Source organism: Tursiops truncatus, chromosome 2 (assembly GCF_011762595.2).
Source record: "Tursiops truncatus isolate mTurTru1 chromosome 2, mTurTru1.mat.Y, whole genome shotgun sequence".
Classification (NCBI taxonomy): Eukaryota; Metazoa; Chordata; class Mammalia; order Artiodactyla; family Delphinidae; genus Tursiops; species Tursiops truncatus.
In genome coordinates, this window is record NC_047035.1 from 162,644,824 (window position 1) to 162,664,343 (window position 19,520).

The 19,520-nt window shown below is 42.9% G+C and overlaps 1 protein-coding gene across 1 annotated transcript; it reads right to left on the reverse strand.

The window, feature by feature from the left end:
* Positions 1-279: 279 nt before the first annotated feature.
* On the reverse strand, positions 280-7,108 carry SKIDA1 (SKI/DACH domain containing 1). Its single transcript, XM_019933159.3, has 2 exons — positions 6,798-7,108; positions 280-5,023 (listed from the first exon to the last, which is right to left on the reverse strand). Exon 2 carries the CDS (start codon positions 3,197-3,199, stop codon positions 452-454), a length of 2,748 nt encoding a protein of 915 aa, XP_019788718.2. The 5' UTR covers positions 3,200-5,023; positions 6,798-7,108; the 3' UTR covers positions 280-451.
* Positions 7,109-19,520: the final 12,412 nt, after the last annotated feature.

Below are 19,520 nucleotides of genomic sequence, written 5' to 3' on the forward strand. Positions count from 1 at the left end.
TGTAACCTAACAAACTTTCACTGAATTAACAGTTACACTTTCAGGTCTGAAATCTAGTGCATAAACTTAATGGCTCATTGTAATATTTATTATTCAACCTTTTGACATTTATTTGTAGCAGTTGAATTGAGGTACCAGGTGCATTATTAGCATTGAAACAGTAAAGTGTTCCAGCTCTACCGTAATAACTGAGTTTTACTTGAGTCTTTAGCCTGAAGTATAGTCTGTGGAATGTAAACCAACCCTTCTCCCACCCCGCCCCCACCCTACTCCAAAAAAAAAAAAAAACCCCGCAATGGAAAAAAAAGTAATCCGATTTCTGTCTTCAAAATGCGATAAACCAGGACTCCAAAAGGGGTGTAACACATTAATGGACTTGTACAAACCATCCTGTGCAGTTTACAACAAAAGGAAGGGAATATGGTTCAAGAAAATATCTTCCAAAACACTTTTATGAATTAAATTTCCTGAATTTGTGACTAGGTGGAAGAGGTATTGCAGAACCGCCCAGCTGCCATTTCCATATAGGATGGGCCTTGTGAGGAGGTTGGGAATCCTTAGTGGTGTTTAAGGAATACGCTGGCCACAAATCCCCATCCTTCCCAATAATGAGTGATGGTGGACAAGGAAAATTTGCCATGAAATTAAATGGCCTTTTCACTGCTGATGCTACATTGCTGGCTACCTTTTTGCGTCTGTTTATAACTGTAAAATCATCCAGTGTTCCTTCATGTGTCTCAGTTTTACCTGTAGGACGAGGACTTCTAGCTGATTTCAGATTTGGTTTGACTGGAGGTGTCTGAAGTACAGGTCGCTTTCCCAGTACTAGTGTCCGGTAATTTTTTCTCACCCTGGCACCAAATTTATATTCCCCATCCTCAGGTTGTGGAGAACCTAAAGTGCATGAAAGGCCCTGACTCTGAGCCAGTGGACTTAAGGAAGGAGCTTCTTTTTCAGGGCAGGCAAAACCTTCCTTGGCTGTGGTTAACAAGGCGTCCTCCTCTTTACTTTCAGTCACACTGTAAAACTCACCCTTTGTATCATTGCACTCGCACTTTAGCTTATTTGTAATAAGGTCAGGTTCATATTCTTCATTAGCACTACTGTCTTCTACTTTGATTTTAATATTGTGCAGAAATGGCAATGTCTTGTCGCCTGTGTCAGTGCAGGGATTCTCGGCTTTAGTTGCTGCTGCTGCTGCATCCACCTCGGGATCAGTTGGCGAAGAGGGCAAATCCGTAGCAAATTCAGTGCAATGAGGGATTTTGGAATCTTTTTCTGAATTTGCTGCCACTCCCGAAGAATCATTACTTAAGAACCTAGCAGCTATTGTGTTGTTATCTGCACAGTATGTAGTAGGAGTTGCTTGTAGGCATTTCCTAGCCTCTCGGAGTATTCTTTGTTGTGGAAATGCATTGTTTGTCTTTGGGCTAGGTGAAGAGGCCCCCTCCGCCAGGCAGTTAATTGTCAGCTCAGTTCTCTTTACAGTACTGGGAATTTCAGAGTGTGGGAATGTAATCTCAGATACCCTATCGTTCCTTATCTCTGTGAAACAACTCCCCAGGCTGGCCGGGCAGTACACCGGAGACGCTTTGGGGGCCCAGCTCTGCAGATTCCACTCCTCGGGCGACTCCGCTTTGACACTACTCTTGAGGTCGGGAAGTCTGCCGGCATCCTCGAAAGCAGCGGGTTTGGTTGCAGCGGCGGCGGAGGCCAGATGGTACAAGAAGTTGGCCTGCGCCTGCACGCTGGGAGGCTTGCAGAAGCTGGTGCGCCTGAAACGGATGCTCTGCACTGACACTTGGCTGGAGCCGGAGCTGGAGTCCGACTCCGTGGACGAGTCCTCCTCCTCCGAGCTGACTTCACTGGAATCCGAGGCCCCACTGCCCCCCTCCTCCTCGTCCTCCTCCTCTTCCTCCTCCTCCTCCTCTCCCTCCTCCTCCTCTTCCTCGGAGGACACAGAGTTGCTGGAGCTAGACAAACTGGAGCCAAAATCTGAGTCGTTGGCTGCATGGTCCGAGTAGGAGCTGGACTCGGAGTCGCTGCTGCAACTCTCGGGAAAGCTGCCCAGATGGGGCTGCGGCCGGTGGTGATGAGGGGGGTGGTGATTCGGCTGCGGCTGCTGGGCCCTGTGGTGGTGGTGGTGATGGTGGTGGTGGTGATGGTGGTGGTGGTGGTGGTGGTGGTGGGGAGGCGGGCAGAAGCTGTTAACCAGATGAAACCTCTCCAGGCAACTGGCCCCGGCGGCCGCCGCCGCCGCCGCGGCCGCCGCCGCGGCCGCCGCCTTGGCTTTGTAGGACCTGGGCAGCAGAAGCAGGCGGCGGGCGCCGGCGTGGGGCTCCAGCAGGCAGTCTTTGGCGCCCCCGCGCTTGCGCTTGCACCGGTAGGTCAGGCTCACGGGGCCTCCGGCGCTCGCCGCCGCCTTGGGTTGGGGCCCGGCCGCCGACGCCTGGTAGTAGGCGGCGGCGGCGGCGGCGGCGGCGGCGGCCGCGGCCGCGGCGGCTGCGGCGGCGGCGGCGGCAGCCGGGTGCTTGCTGCACAGCAGGCTCCGAAAATAAGTAGGGTCCGAGTGGAAAGCGACGTAGTTTCCCTGGAGCGGGGCAGTTTCATAGTTTAGAGGGGGTTTGCAAGGCGAGCGCACGATTTCCGGGTAGTGCGAGCCCGGATATTTGCTAAAAATCTGAGGTAGATGGGCGGCTGGGCGCACGACGGCGGCGCCCGGGCGCGGGGACTGCGCGCTGATTGGCAGGGGCCGCGCGGCTCCACTCAGGCCCCGCCAAAGTTGGTGCTTGTCCTTCCAAAAACCCGGGCGGGGGCTGGCGGCGGCGGCGGCGGCGCGCTCTGGCGGCGGCGCCTTTGTGGCCAGGGCCCGGCCGACCCTCCTGCGCTTGGTCTTGAGGACGCGCTCGGTTTTGCAGGAGGTGTAGAGCGCTTCCACGTCTTCCCGGGAGATGAGAGTGCATTTGGCGGCGTGGAAAGCGATGCTGTTGATTGCCTTGAGTTTCCGCAACTCCTCCAGATCGCAGTGGTGCTTTTTCACTTTCAGATGATCCATGCGCTTGTGCACGGTCGTCCTCGGGATGTTTTTCAGCAGATCCGTGAAGACTTGGGAGAGGGCAAACATTTGCTTTCCTTTAATGATGAGGTAGCCGAGCCTCACGCCATCCACCTCTTCAAAACCTGACTTCAGGTCTCCCATCTCGGGCACTAAACGATCCCCACCATTTGCAGTAAATATATACGTGACGCATACATACACATGTATGTATGTTAATCCTCCACCAGATGCTGCGTGTGTCTCAAGGCATCCTGCTAATAAAATAACAAAGACTGTTATTCCCGGCGAAGGGAGTGCCAAACTCTAGGCGAAATTATTGGGGGGGAAAAAAAAACTATGAAATTACACTGACTTGATTCTTGCTTTTTTTTTGGTTTTCGTTTTTTTAAAAAAGAGGGAAAAAACCATCCGGTTTCTGATCTGCCAGTGTGTTGGTCTAAGTCCCCGATGCAGATCAGTACCTGGGCCCCTCTATTCCTTCCTTCTCCATTGGAGCACTATGATAATGGAATGTGAAGGGAGAAAGAGAAAAGAAATGCAGCTGCTATTCCCGCCGCTGCTTTAGCTACAAATAAAATGACAGAGTGAAGTGAGCTCGTCCGGAGACACCTTCATCAATTAATTCCCCTAAAGCCAGCGCTGATTGGACACTCCTGACAGGTGATGCAATAAAAATTGATATTCCACCCCTTCCCCCCAAAATCTCCCACTAATTAGCATACCCTTATACTGCCACCTCCCCTCCCAAAGTAAATAATACAGTCGGTATATAAATCTTTCCATTAAACTATCGGAGCTCAGAAACAGGCTGACTCACAGACTTCATCAGAAGCAGTGTGTGTACGCTTTAAAAAAAAAAAAAAGCCCTGTATATTCGCCTTTAAAGGAATATTGCCTATTTTTGCTTTATTTGCATTTTACCGCTATAGCTATTATCATTTCAAAGAAAAGCAGTTTTAAAACATTATCAAGCCTAAATACATATACCCCACCCCCTTGTCCTTTGGAAAATGGAGCTTAAGTGAAAACGTGCAGAATAGCCTGGTATTTCCCTTATGGAAGTGGGGCAAGGAGCCCGGCTGGGAGCTCCAAAGTTAAATCCGCGCGGTGAACCACCCCAGTACAGACTTACGTTTTGAATTTCTCTCGATTATCCTTGTTCCCCCCCCCCCCGTCCTAAAATGCCTTTTTACAACCAGAAACAAAGTTATTTGACCAAGGAAGCAGTTCAAGGCTCCAGCTCCGAAACACTGTAACAATTCAACTGGATTTTGGTTCTCTGCTGGGGGGTGGGGTGGGGAGGAGGTAGTTTCACGTCAGACCCATAACAAAGCATAGATAAGCCAGAAATGTGTACACTTTTCACAATTAACCAGGCTGGATTGGAGGCGGGATGGTCCTAGAGTCCCCAGCACAGCCTTAGCCAGGGTCCTGTTCACGACAGGTCAGAATTCCATGGAGCAGATTGCTTCTGTAGCAAAGAAAAGAAAATGTAAAACGCCCAAGGTGCTTCCATAGGTTTTAGGTAATAACGATGAAAAGAAAGTGTTGATGTACGATGCAGACTATTTCAGTGGTCTGTGATGCTCTTGGTTGGTAGTTTAAATGAATCTTCCACAACTCCCAAATTTTTCTCCATGAAAGCCAAGCATCTGCTTTAAAAAAAAATCACTTTGGATGAATATCAATATTGTTTAACCTCTTCTTAGTCAAATTAAAGTATATTTTGGTGTCATTTTCAAGGATATCCAAAATATTGCCAAATGAGAGCAAAGGTCTTCCCAGTCGCATTACCACGATCCCAAGGCGGTTTGTTGGCTGCTTTGCAAAATTCAGCAAAATCTTCTTAACTGTTCGGTGTTTGGAACTACAGCATAAATGCAACTCAGGCATTTATATGTTTCCTTGTTCTTCCAAAAATAGACACATCAGTGTGCTTAAAAGAATAAACGGATATTTCTGAGTCTGCAAGAAAAAAAATGTACAATAATTTCTTCCTTCACATTCAAAAGTTCCAGCTTCCCCTGCTCTGGTCTGGCTAGCACAAGCAGGTATGGCTCAAAGAGAGAGAGACAGAGAGACAGAGAGAGAGAGAGAAAGAGATTAAAAACCGAGGAATCAGACATACAAAAAGGTAGTTTGCATGAAATGAAATCTCGGCCATAGTTCCCCACCCCCACCCTCATCTTCCTTGTAATTTCCCAGGAATTTTGAAGAGAATTGGGAATTTCAAGAAGTGCATCCGGAAATTAAGGAAGCCTATTTAAGAGAGTCTGTAACTCAGAGGTTGGGATTTGAAAAGTCAGCCCTGGACTACTGTTGCACTCAGCACAGATGTAATCGCCGCTCTTCAACTTAATCAATGTGTGTACAAACCGCGATGTCTAGTTCTTGCCTTTGAAATCTAAGGCTAGCATTTCCATCCAAGAAATCAGAGCTACAGCAAATTACATTTTTGTCCCTTGAATGAGAGAAGGATCATTGAATGGATCTCGTGATATTTCAGGCTTTAAACGTAACCGAGAGGCAGCAATGAACAATGCCTCGTCACAGCTAATACCATCCACCGAGTTGGCTTTCTTTTGCATCTGGATCTATCACACCGCGTTTTTCTCTTTCACTTTCGCAGGAGGCAAAATGGTAAAGGTTTAAGCAGAAAGCAAAGTTTCCAGGAAAAGCAGATGCTGGTGTTTTTTTTAAAGTATAATGACCAGAGTCTACTACAAGCGACAATAAGGTCGTTTTAAAATTCCTCCTGATGCACTTATATACTGCCAGCCCTCTCCCTCCCACCCCACCCCGTCCAATTCCCCTCCCCCAGCTTTAAGATTTCCACCAAAGAGTCAAACAGCCAAGAAATAGTAAACTCAAAAAAAAGCCTCTGAGAAGACATTACAAAAGGTTGGCTAGAGCATTCTTTTTTTTTTTTTTTTTTTTTTTGGCCAGGTAGTTCTAGTTGTTCTCAATTCCTATTTAGATTTACACACACACACACACACACACACACACACACTCCTATTCCTCCTGCACAAGGCAACATGACTTAGTAACCATTTCAAAATCACCTTTTCCTCTCCTTCCTCCCCTTCCACCTTTAAAATACTGGCAATATGGGTGGTTTTTAAAACTAACAGAATAGTATTTTTTAAACTAAAGTTACAATCTGTTGGGTCAAATGGAGAAAAATAAAGGCCAAAAGATTTGGGAAGTGGGTCTATGTATACAATTTATGCGAATATCTTTGTATGTGCACTCAGGTACCTTCACACTTACACATTTTTAATACTCCTATTACACATATTTCTTCTTGTCTAATACATTCTTTTGTTCCTTTAACTTCCCCATCGGGGTGTGTGTGTGTGTGTGTGTGTGTGTGTGTGTGTGTGTGAAGGCGTGAGCGCGCGCGCGCGCGCACGCCTTCACACACACACACACACACACACAGAGTGTGACAGACAGCTTTCTTGTGGCCATCAGGACACGTTGTATATCCGGGGTCTTCTCCAGGCACATTGGGGGTCGATCCCGATAAAAAGATCTAGCAGAGGCCCCTGAGCGCTCACACATGAAAGGCAGGGGACTTTAAGATGGATTTGCATGCACACAGGGGATTTCGATCAATAGCTACCAACATTTATGGCTTAGATTATTAATGTGAAAGCTGGCCAAAAGAATGGGGATGAAAAATTAAAGGTGTCTGTTATCAATTATGCTTAAAGTTATGCAATAATTTACTTACTTTGCCTGGATGTGCAGATCCAGATGTATAAAGTACTATTCTTCAAAAGCCAGGGGGTTTCTTTGATAAATATGTTGACCATGTCAGCCGCTTCTACAATCAAAGATGAACCCAATTCAGATGATGGACTGTATTCAAATTCTTTTTTAAGAAAGGATATATCAACTTCTATGTTTCTCAAACACATATACCTACGTGGGTGGATACGCCCAAATTAACATTTATGTGTCTATCCATCTCTGAGGGTCCAGGGGATTACTTAACTGAGAATTTAGGCATATATATGATATGCATTGAGTTTGTTAATTAAATGCGATTATTTAGTCAGTGAGGAATGCATAACCTACACACTATCATAAGAAGTGTTTTAGCTTTGAAAACAAAGCTGCTTGCTAGAGGAAAATCCTCTGTGGCAAATACAGACAGAAATACATAAATGTCCACTTACTTCTGCATTTATTGTAAAAAATCAGCACTTTCAGTTTTTAAAGTGATGGGCTATGAAAACATGAACATATTTGTCTTCACTTATCCTGTGCTGATGTGCTACATTTATCTTCAAATGTTCTATTTTGATTTATTTTCACTGTATTTTATGTTTAAATACCATTGCAATTCAGTCTGACCTCTTTCCTCTGGAGCGAAGTAATGCACACGGCATTTACAGTCTTTTAAATGGTTAGCTGGGAAATGCAATAGCAATCTGCAGAAGTAGTTTACTAATGGGGAAAGTTCTTTTGAAAACCTGAAGGAAAACCTAAGAGTACTTTTGCATTTCTACACTACAATGTCATATAATTAAAGTACTGAAGAGCATTAAAATAATCCTTTCCCTTCCCAGCCTTCACCCATACATACATAATTTAAATGAGGATCGCCCCCCCTCCCAACCCCACCACCATCACCTAACTCTTCACCATATACATTTGTTTTAGTGATTGCTGGCACATTTTGTTCAAAATGAATTCAGACAGAAAAGACTAAGGAACATCACAAAGGCCTCAACAATGTAAGTATACTGGTTAGAAGAATAAAAGAAGTCCCTTGTACTGTTAGCCAAAAGTAACTATAATACTTACAACATAACAAAGTCTAAAATAATAATAATTTAAAGTCTTATATGGCTGAATTAATTGAGGATATAGGACAATAAAATCTTGTGTGAGAGTCAACAGTTCCTTACCTAAATTTATGTCATATCACATGTTCTCTGCTTTTGGGGAGAGGAAAATGAGAACGGAGGAGGAGGAAATGGCTAAATTAAGGAACAACTTAAATTATAACTCAGTACATTTTCTTTAATATTTTTCTTTTTTGTCTCATCCAAACAAATCAGGGTAAGTCTCCAAAAGGGCCCATCCTTCTCTTCTTAGGCATTTAAAAATCCTGTTTTTAACAGAAGTTTGGGACACAGAGTATATGCCATGTTGTCTACTGACCCATAATCAAAATGCAGTGACCTTCTACCCTTTTTTGCCCCCTGACCCATCTTGAATTCAATGCAGCCTTTATAAATTTGCAAATCCTTGGAGGTAAAGGGGGTTTTGTGAGGCTTTGTTCTGAAAAAGCCCTAAGAGTGTGCTTTCTAAATTAGACAAAGGTAAAGCAACAAACCCTAGTGGACAAGATTTTATACAGGTGAGCAATAGGCAACTCTTCAGGTAACACATATTGCAAGCTAAAAAGCAGTTATAAACATGGGAGACAAGAAGGTTATAGATTGTGTCAAATTAGAGTGTGGTACAAATCACTTTCACGATGTAAGAAATGGTTAGGCCACAATCTTCCTGCTCTCCTCATCTCAAGGGCTGTGGGGGACCCTAGTGACCATGGAAGGAATGGGGGGGGAGGGTAGCAAAGAGAGAGGGGAGGGAGGGTGGCAGGGAAAAAAAGAAAGGAGCAGGACCTGATCTGAATCTACAGGCACATTCCCTTATCTTTCCTGCTATCAGCCAGTTTAAAGGACACCATAATTATGATGGTGATAAAACAATGCCTGCTTATGTGTGCTGAATAAATAATGTTTACAGCTCAAGAATCTTTTAATTCCAATTAAATGCCATCAAAGAAAAGCCACTTTTCCTACTGCAACGCCTTTCCCCCAATTATCTTGTTTTGTTGCAATATTTTCCTATGAGACACCAGGGCCTCTCACAATTGATCCTGAATGTAGAAAAAAAAAAATCTGAGAAAGTAGTGTTCAATGTTGGTGTATCAAATAATACACAAACCTCAAGACCCACAATTTATTTGGATTACCCCAATTTTTGTTTATTTCCCATCAGGGCCAAACGTGTAGAAACCTAAGTGATGACACTCAGTGTTGAGGCCTACCTATGGGCTGCTGAAGCCACACTGAAATTCTGAGCACCCATGAGGGGAGAAGGGAAAGATAAGGCATGTGGGGCCTGATGGTCTCTGGAAAGGGAATCCTCTGGTTCTGTTCCCCTGGCTTCAGCCCAAATCCTTCTAGGAGCACTGGAGCCAATCACTGTCTTCCACTGCTGCAGCTACTGGGCGCACACAAAAAAGCGGGAGATCAAAAAACCCCAAGTTCACATTTATGGATACACAAGGATCATTTCGTATTCATGACTTCAACAAATCACATCATAATCAGATTTAAACAGGGTTTGGGCAGGAATGCCCACCAGGCTGGACACTAAACACTGACATGTATAACACGCTAACCAGAAAAGTCACTTGCTAAATTTTGGAATCATAGATTTAAAATTGTCTTTCAACTTAAAAAATCTCACTTTTTGCTTTTGAGGCCAATTTTTACACTAATTCATCTCAAGCAAGCGCCCCTCTTTAAGTCATTCCGCAACGTTATAATTCAAATTTCTCTTTGCTTCCTTTCTCAGTTCCAGTAGTGTTTTGAAAAAACACATGGCATAGCAAACGTTATGGAAAACCCACTCGTTCCGTTAAATGTCCATACAAACCTGCCTTGTTACTCCATCTGTCTAAGCAGCACATTGCTAAGAAGAAACTTACACACACACACACTTTCCTCGAAGAAATATCTAATATTTCTTGGCAAATTCTATTTGGTGATGTGGTACAAAAATACACTGGTAAAAAATTTGAAGGGATACATAAGTTTTCTGGATACTTGCGGGCCCCTTTCCTTTTGAAAGTTTAGAGCTCCAATACCCTCAGTTCTACTGGCAGAATTAGGATGGACTTAGAGGGTCCTAAACGTGACCGATTCACTAAGGCGGGGGGCTACAGCTTGCAGCAACGTGCTCGGCAACTTAATCCTACGCTAAAAGAGGGCAGAGAACGAAAAAGAATGGAATACAAACTCTCCCGACATTCGTAGTTACTTTCAAGGTGGATTGTGTATTTTAAGGCTGATGGGAACGTCTGGTTTTGGGAGCAAAAAGAAGAGAAGGTAAGTGTTTGTCCTTGTATCCACCAGTTCGTAGAGAAACAATGAAAGAACAAAGGGAACCACTTCTCCATCTGAACATTTTCTGAATATCCCTCCGTTTCAAGCCAGAAAGCTTGCGAGAGAATTCGCTTTACTCTACCGTAAGCAGTTGTTGCTAGGCTTGCTGAACTAAGAAAGAGAAAGAAGTTGATCGGCAGTGTAAATATAGACTAAATAATAATAATAAAGGCTCGCTGTGGCTAATCTCCACAGCTCCAGTCGCAACAACTTAGAGCAGAAGTTGCTAAATGCAGGAAGGGAAAGCCCAAGGAAGAACCTTTACAGATTTCAAACTCAGTCACTTAAATAGCCTTACTTGCTTTTTGAAATGATTTCTGCGCACAAAATATGTAGGTTACTGTCTATGGGAAAAAAGAGCGGCATACTGTTTAGCTCGAAAAATGTTCTCTATTGCTATGTGGAAAAAAATTTTTCTAAAGGAAAGGGGATTCAAGAATTGACACTACTGTTTGCTGGTAGAAGAAATGGCAGCAGCGGTGGCTGGGAAAGGAGAGAGAGTCGTATTTAAATGTGTTTGCTTTTGGGTATGGTGGTTATCGGCAAGTCTGCCTTTGTGGGTCTGTGTGGCTGAATGAGTAAGTGACCGAGTGCAGTCGGCATTATATAAATGGATCGGTGTGTGGGGGCAGCCCCCACAGCCGACGAGCACGTGAAACACACATTTTTTTACTGCCCCCCAAGCGGCGACCAAGCCCCTCTCCACCCCACCCCCAAATCCGTATATTACCTGCCCAGTTACAGTGACACATGTTTATGTTTATAGTCCTGGTTTGTAGTAGTGTCAAGAGCCGCAGCAAGAGAAGGGGGAGGAGAGAAGAGAGGGAGGAGTAAATGCAACCACCCCCACTTGTTGTTAAAGCAAATTTACTGCGTTATTGCAAGCCCGGTACGGGGGGCTGGGAAGTGAGTTGAGAGGAAGGGTAGAGTTGGGTAGTGTGTTGGTGGTGGAAGGGGGGGTGGGTGGGGTTAGGAGATACGGGATGGAGCTCCTCTGCTCCAGCGGCCCGGGAAAAGCAGCGCGGTCAATAGGGGAGCATGCTGGCGCGGTCGAAAACAAAAAGGTTCCTCCTGCTCGCTGCGTTCACGTGGGGGGGATCTGCACGCAGGGCTCCAGGGCCCTGACCTCTGACCCCGGCTCCTCTCCGCGCTCTCCCGGTGCCGCGCGGCCACTTTTTACCCAGGATCCCTCGCGCGGGCCGCGCTCGTGCCGAGCTCGAGTCCTTCTTAATCCTCCATTCCCCGATTTCCATCCCCTCCCCCTCCCGCCGCCAGCCCCGGGGGAGGATTCTCCGGCAGGGAACCCCCGCCCCACCCCCACCCCGAGAGCCCAGGCCTAGGCGGCCGCAGTCTGACCGGGTGGGGCGGGGAGTGCAGAGCCGGCCTCCCCTGCCGGGCCGGGCCTGCGGGGGAGGGGAGGGAAGGGGAAAGGGAAGGGGGGAGGGGATCTGAGAGGAGGGGGCCCGGAGGCCCGGCCCCGCTGCCCTGCGGCGGCCTGGACCTGTTGACTGCTATTGGTCCACCTCGTCCTGCGCCCTCTCCCTGCCCGCCGCAGTCCCGGTCCTTCTGCGGAAACGTGGGGAGGAAATAAGGATGGCTGTTCTCTCCGCCTCCCTCCAACTTTAGTTTTTTCTTAGGGGATGAGAAAGCAAAGTAATCTCATCCGCTGCGCCATCCTTTCTCATAAAGTACCGTCATGCGCGGGCCCGCCGCCCTCCCGGCCCCCGCTATTTAAAACCTTCTCTCTTTCCCAGACTAGCTCCCCTGCCCGGAGCCTGAGGGCCCTCGACGCCCCCGCTGCGCCTCCCCCCGCCTGGCCTGGCTTCGTCTCCAGCGAATTGTGTTGCTTTTCTTCCCTAGAAGCTTACTCGTCCACGTTCCACTTTTTTACCATCCCAGGAGGCGTAAGATAAAACCTCTGATTTGCTGCGTGCTGCCGGACACATTCTCTGCCCTCTCATCAAAATGCACTTGATGGAGAGTTTAAAATAACAATATTTAAAGGAGGAAATAAAAAGAGAAGAGAGTTCTTTTGCCAGGTTAGACGACATAAATGCGTTAAAATTAAAAAAAAAACGTATTTAGAGTTAAAGGTTTTATGGGATTTGCTGTAGTTCCGTCTAGGTTTTGGATTTCCTGGGGGAATCTTTTCCTGAGGGAAATAGCAAATGGAAATTAAGGTGGAAGTGAGACATCTCAACCACTTCCGAAAATAAAGGAGAAATTTAGAAAATATATTAAGGAAATAGCGGGAAGGCGGCCGCACCGAAAGCTGGAGTAGCCGAAGGCAGCGCCTCGGTGTCTCAGTCGGAGAAAGGAGGGACAGCCCGGGGACGGGAAGGAGGCGCGCGGCGGCGGGGCGAGCGGCGGGCCGGGCCGCAGCGCTCGGGAGGAAGGCTGAGGCCGGCAGTGAGAGCGCGAAACCGCGGGCGGGGAGGGCCGCGGTGGGCGGGGGCGGCCGGGCGCGCGGCCGGCGCCGCCGAGGAAGCGGGAGCCGGGTCCCGCTCGCCCGGACGCCCCCATTGTTCGGCCCTCGTGCGGCAGTTCGCCGAGTGCGTCCTTCCCGAGGGAGGGGTCCCCCGGCCCGACTCGGCCCCCACCCCCACCTCCCCGAACTGCAACGCTTGGGCCGGGTCGGGTCGGCGCGGCAAGTTTTATGATCAGTGTCGGCCGGCGAGGGGTTCCCAACTCCAGACCGCGTAGGAAGGAGGCTTTACAACGTGCCGCTAAATTGGAGGAAGCTGGGCAAGGCTGCGACTCACACACGAAAAGAAGAGGGAAAGCAGCATAGATATGTTTGCAAAGTGATAAGTAGATAGAGACAAATGTGGGCGATTTTTTTTTCTGGATCTGGAAAGTTAGAGCCCATCATATCCTATTTTAAATCTCTTTAAATGTATGGATTCGAAAATGAATGTCGGGATTCAAAGGAGTTCGGAAAAGCACGTTTCGCTGTCTCTATTTGTTATTATTCAGCTCTTTGTTGTATACAAGGAGTCTAATTTTAAAAGGCTGGGTTGAGCTACCCCTAACAAAAACAGGCTTGGTTTCTTAACGTGAAATGCATTTTCAAAATAACAGTGAAATTCAAAAGGGAAAAACGTGTCATTAGCTTTTATACCACGTTTTAGAAATAAATAATTGTAAGCAACCTACGAAACTCTGCCTGTTTTCCTTTGTGAGGCATGTGGAAAAAATATTTCTGGCAAGCATCACAGTTTTAAAAAATGAAGATTTCCAACAAGTGCTCGCGAATCTTGAAGACAAGACCAAAGTCATCGTGCGTGAAAACTCATGGAGAAATAATTTCAGTCCTTTTGCCCAAACCTTACTGGGGCAAGACAGTAATTTCGACTTAGATTGATAATAGACTTTGCGGAAATTCCTTCTAAAATGCCCATTACTAGTCTGTGTATTATACAGCACTGGTTTCCCAAGGTGGATTTTAAAAAACCAATTAGAATTGATCTCTAGTGGAATATTATATTTACACGTCATCTTGAAAACATCATTTGACAAGAGTTTTGAATTACCAGAAAGAAGTTAACAGATGATATTCATAAACAGCCTCTGTTTGAAAAGAACCCTTAAGAGTCAGTTAAAGGTAGTGGTGGTTGTGATTTTGCATTTGAAATGCTATAGAAGTGGTTTGCATTTTAACACTTTCATTTTGCGGATCTTCCTAAACTTGCATTTCCTCACGGAAATCATTCAGTTATTTCGAGATATAGGGAGAAATTCTTATATAAGAAATCATTTGAGGTGTAACTATGGAAAGGTTTGAACGGAAAAAAAATTGGTGTTGAAATTAGATATTCTCAATCTGTTCATTCCTCCCACACTCATCCTCCCATCGTCCCCCTCCCCAACTACTTGGATTCAATTTACATTTTTTATTTATAAGTCTTTGGATGTTTAGAATAGCTTTATAAGTTTATCTGCTATGTAGTTGATTGCAGAAGGTGAATCTTTTTACATCTTTTAGTGTTTCAGGCATTTGGGGGTTTTATTTAAATTAAAAAAAAATATGTTGCAAGTCATGATATACTTGTGAGAAAAACAACAAATGGGCGGAAAAAAAGGGCATGAATGGGGGTGGGGATGGAGAGGGACAAGAAGCGTTCCAGGTCAGTCTTTGTAATACCTTTCTTTAGTTTTCTGTCATTATATTTTCCACTTCTGCTTGCATCAAAGATCATTGCTTTTTAAATTGGGGTAAATTGCCACCATATAAAAATTACCTACAGTTTGGCTGTTACGCGCCACAGTAAAGACTGACAAAAAGTGATCGGAGGCTTGTGTGTTTAATTCGCCAGGAATGTTAAGCTTCATAAGATGCACCCTATGGGGCCATGGTGGTATTTGGCACTGTTACTGTACAATTCCAAGAGGTAAATATACACATTATAGATTTAAAAAATCTAAGATGTACTAGGCAAACAGTTTATTGATTGAAGGAATAAAAAAATGAATTTGTCAACCTCATTCTTTCTGGGACACAATGCAGTTAATTAACATATTCTAGGGCTTGTTTCTGGATTTGGTAAGCAGTGGCCCCTTTCAGAGAGGAAAACATTTAAATCTTAAAAAGTAGTCTTCTTTGGTCCAAATAGTATTTAGCAATTCAGTTTAATTTCTGATTCTTCTTTTTTTTCAGTCCAAGATATGTTTCATTTCTTGCAAGGTTCTCTTCCATTTCAAAAACTGATTTTCCTCTTTTCCATGTCCAGAATCTTTTCACTTGGATAACCTTATTGTATCCTATAAACAGACACTTAAATATGTCACTTTAATCACACTTTAATTATAACAGAAATGCAAATCTTCAGTGTCAGTAAAAAAATGGGAACATGGACCTTACACTCCTGCCCTTACATTATATTGATGATACTCTGAAAAGTCTAAAGTGTAACACCTTTAAGTATTATTGCATCATGGAAAAAAATAGCCCAGTTCTGAAATGTTATTGGGGTTTGTGTAACGCCTAGAGGATCTAAAGGCATCTTTTAGATATTATTTTTCTGTTGGTAATTACACGGTGTTTTACCCAAAAATGTAAATATAACCAATGCATATCAATTTTATAGCAAAAGGCGTGGCTCTGAAGCCAAACACAGGATTAACCAAACTAAACCCTTTAAAGTAAATATTAGGCCTTGATTCTTAAAAAGATTTTAAAATTTAAATTACATACAATTTAAATTTCAGAATTACCTAACTAAACTTTTTAACAATTAAGTGTATGCAACAATAATATTAATTATGATTGATTCTAAGTTAGAGTCTGTTTTGTAAGAAAATGACTTTTACATGGAGAGGTGGTTAACAGTTGAGGGCTATTTAAATACAGACAATTCTAAATTACCCGGTAAATAAAAACTCTTCACCTATATTAATTTCAACTATTGAAAATCTTTAAAGCCAATTTATCTGAAAATTTCCTAATCATTACTTAGAAATTTTAGTTCAGGTGTACATACAAAATAAAGCCTTGCTTTACTCTGAAGAATAAAGCTCAGACAGCAATTAACTTTTAAACACCAATACTGTACATTAAATGAATATTTATTGTGGGCCTACTACGTGCAGGACACTTGCTAGGCGGTATGGTGAGTTTAAAAAAATCACCTAGTAAGATTAATATGCTTCGTTAAATGGAATTTTCCAAAAGCCATTAACGGAATATCAACTGAAAATATAATTGAAATGAATACCTTTTAATGAAATTTCTGATAGTGCTCCATGATATAGGTGCCATGCATGGGTTTGTACCTATAAAGACACAATACTCACTTATTGTGAGATAAATAACAAAACTAGTATCACAAATACCTCAATATTTTAATCATACTAGTATAAACATATGGCTCATAAACTTTTCATGTGAAAGGTAAGAAACCTTGGATACCAAATGAGCAAAACAAAATTTTATTCAGAGATTCCTTTAGAAGAGGGCGTATCTTAAAGTTTGTGCAGATCATAAGGAATTGCCTTATTGCTTTTTCCAACTAATTTATTTAGAAAGAAAATTATAGTTTCTGATGAGGTTTAGTAGATGAATGAATTCTGATAATTGCTTTTTGTTTAAAAACCTAGGTATCAGAGCCAATACAGAATTTTAAACACTTTATGGAAGTTAAGAATCTGAGTTAAGGAAAGTGCATCTAGTCTTAACATTATAGAAATATACCTCAATTTCTATACCTCATTAAAGAAATATACTTCAACAATGGGTATAATAGACTAAACATAACAGGCAAATAGCAGAAGGCAAATAAAACTTCAATTTAAAAAGGAGATAAATATAAGCAATATTAACCTAGGAACCAAGTTTGGTTTTAAATATTTCGTTCGTAAGTATCTACTAATGTAAATGATTATGGAAAAGCAAATCCAAAAATTTGGTGCCCAGGATGAGGAATAAAGAAAATTATAAGAAGATATATTACCCATACAGGAAGAAAATATAGTTTCCCATTATAGTAGGGTTAGAGGTTACATCATAAAATACTTTACTTGAGTTTTTTGTGGTTTGCCTCAGATGATTAGTTCAGAGAAACAGATGAGCCATTACTGAGTTAGCTGCTGTTGTTATGTGAGGAAGTATACTGGGACCACAGGCTTTTGTTTTATTCTACAGGTACTAGGTGTACTTTTACAAAGAATATTTTGAGAATGTGGAATCAGATTTAAAGGATAACATTATTTTAAGATTGAAATTGTACTTTTCTATGAAGTTATTCTATAAATCCCATGAACTTTTTTTTTTTTTTAACATTACCATGTGTTGTTAAAAACTTGCTCGAACTTTAACGATTCTGGCACTTTTTAAGTTGTATCCATTCTGAGTTATGAGAATTAGCATAATCAGCCAATCATACACATACATATAGCACAAAGGACAAATATAACTTGCTCACTGCTGTATTTCCTGTATCTAGTAAATATTCCCTGGCTCACAGTAAATGTTCCATAAATATTTACTGAATGAATAATTAATTGTATCTCTGAACTATTTTGTAATGTCTGTTATTCTTATCACCTAATATTTTTTAGAAATATATTAAATATTATACTTCTGATATATAACATAAGAAAAAGTTCTATATCTGGTACATGAGTTAAAATTAGAATGACCTATTTAGCTCATTATGTTTTTTCTTACAGTTTTCATAACATTTAATATGTTAAATATCAGTTTTAAATAATTTGACTTATATTTTGTCAACATTTATATGTACATCTTTAATAAAATTTCTTCTTCAGATACTATTATTTATATATAGGCCTGTTCTTAAGAAATAGTGTATTTTCTCTATTTTTCTAAATTTCAAAAATGTATTACAAATGATGAACTTTTTTGTTTTGTTTTGGAAACACTAAGCGTTTACCTACATTTCTTCTATTAAGTGTTACAGGATAGGGTAAAGTACCCATCTTTCTTTACATATAAATTAATTCCATCACAAGAACTAAGCTCCAATGCATTAAAAATAAAATGAATGTATTTTAAAATAATTTATTTCATTAAGGTTCGACTGCAGTGTTTAGCAAGGGAAATTTCACATTAATTTTAACTAAAAATTACTCTTCATTAAGAGTGTGAACCTGATCAGGAATTGGATGTTGAACTGGTATCCCTTGTAAAGGGGTAAAGATAAGATATACAGTAGAGATACACAAAACAATATAGATTTGTTTGAACACGGTTTTAGTTTTAAAAATATTAGTGGTATTTTAAGAACATCATTATTATATGTTTGGAAATTTATTATTACCATACCCTCCAAAAGAAGTTGCATTTTATAAGTATGTAATCTTGTAGTCACCTTTTTAAAATGCACTAATATAACTAAATTCTCATTTTTTGGTCTCTTTAGTGTACATTTTTCCCCTATCTTACACTTCTAGATTTGCATTACTGTAGCCATCTCACTTCGCTTTTAGAATGTTTGAATATATTTGCTGATATATGCTTGCATTGTAGTATATCTATTATAATTCTTAAATAGATTTCTAGCAATTAATTTGCAATAGAAAAAGCAGCCATGCCACCAATTTTTTTTTTCTTTATGAGAACACTTGGAATGCTTTTAGAACTTAAACCATTATCTTTTGGTGACTGACTAGGAGAACTTGGGTTCCTTCATCTTTTAGCATTTTATATAACTGCATTTCCCAGATCCCCACATTATATTGCTAATTCCTGATAAACAGTCATTTTGTACCTGTAAGGTATTTATCGAAGTCATGAATTCGCCTTATAACTATGCTTGTCATTTAAACAATCTATCTATATTCCTATTTCATGCTAAACTTTTTTGGCCTAAAATCAATATTGGACTAAAAAGGATACATAGGGGGTAGGGCAACAGCGGAAGATTTCACAGCTCAAAACTGCTCAATATCCAGCTAATTATTCAGATAGGCCTGATCCATTTTCTATTTGTATGTGAGTGAGCTCCCATCTTCCTGCCACTTAAGTGGCCTTAATAAAAAATTGACAAATTTTCAAGAGTAAATTTGGAGTACAGAGCCAGATCAGAGAAATCCTCAATTGAAAGGACTCCACTGTCACATGGTGTTAGAGATCATTTGGTGCCTGACTAGAACTTGGGTTCCCTCAAACTGCGATTTCCTGATCCTCACATTATATTGCTAATTCCTGATTAACAACCGTTTGTACTCCTACACAGCAAGTTGCGGGTAGCATAGGTGTTCCCTCTTCGAATACAACCCAACCTAGGCTTTTGACCCTGTCTGTGATGCACTTTCAGTTGTCACTGGGCCCAGTGTGGTGTGTAAACGGGCAGCCGACTTGGTGGCACTTCCACTGGGTGAACTTTGGGTAGAGTCCAGGATGTGAACTTAATGGGTGTAAAGGCTTCGGCACTACAGTGAAGTTCGCGCGGCCAACTGCAGGAAGCCATGCTTCATTGCACCCTTCATGGAAGTTGGCCGACTTGCCCAACCCTTGTTACCCACGGGCCAGTTGTTGAGGAAAAGGCCTGCAGGTAGGTTCTCAGATGCCCGCTGGGAGTCCCCTCCACCTACTCAGACAAAACTCGTCCTCCCTGCCGGTCCTCGGAATCCTCCCTTCCCACCCTCCCTCCCGCCGAGGCCTCTTCGCGACGTGCACACACAGCCCGCGCGGCCGGCACTGCAGAAGACGGCCGCAACGTCCCCGCCCCCGCGTGCGCGCCCCCGCGCCCTCCAGTTGGCTTGTTCCGGCCTCGGCGCGCCACGGGCTCCCCTCGCCCCCTCCC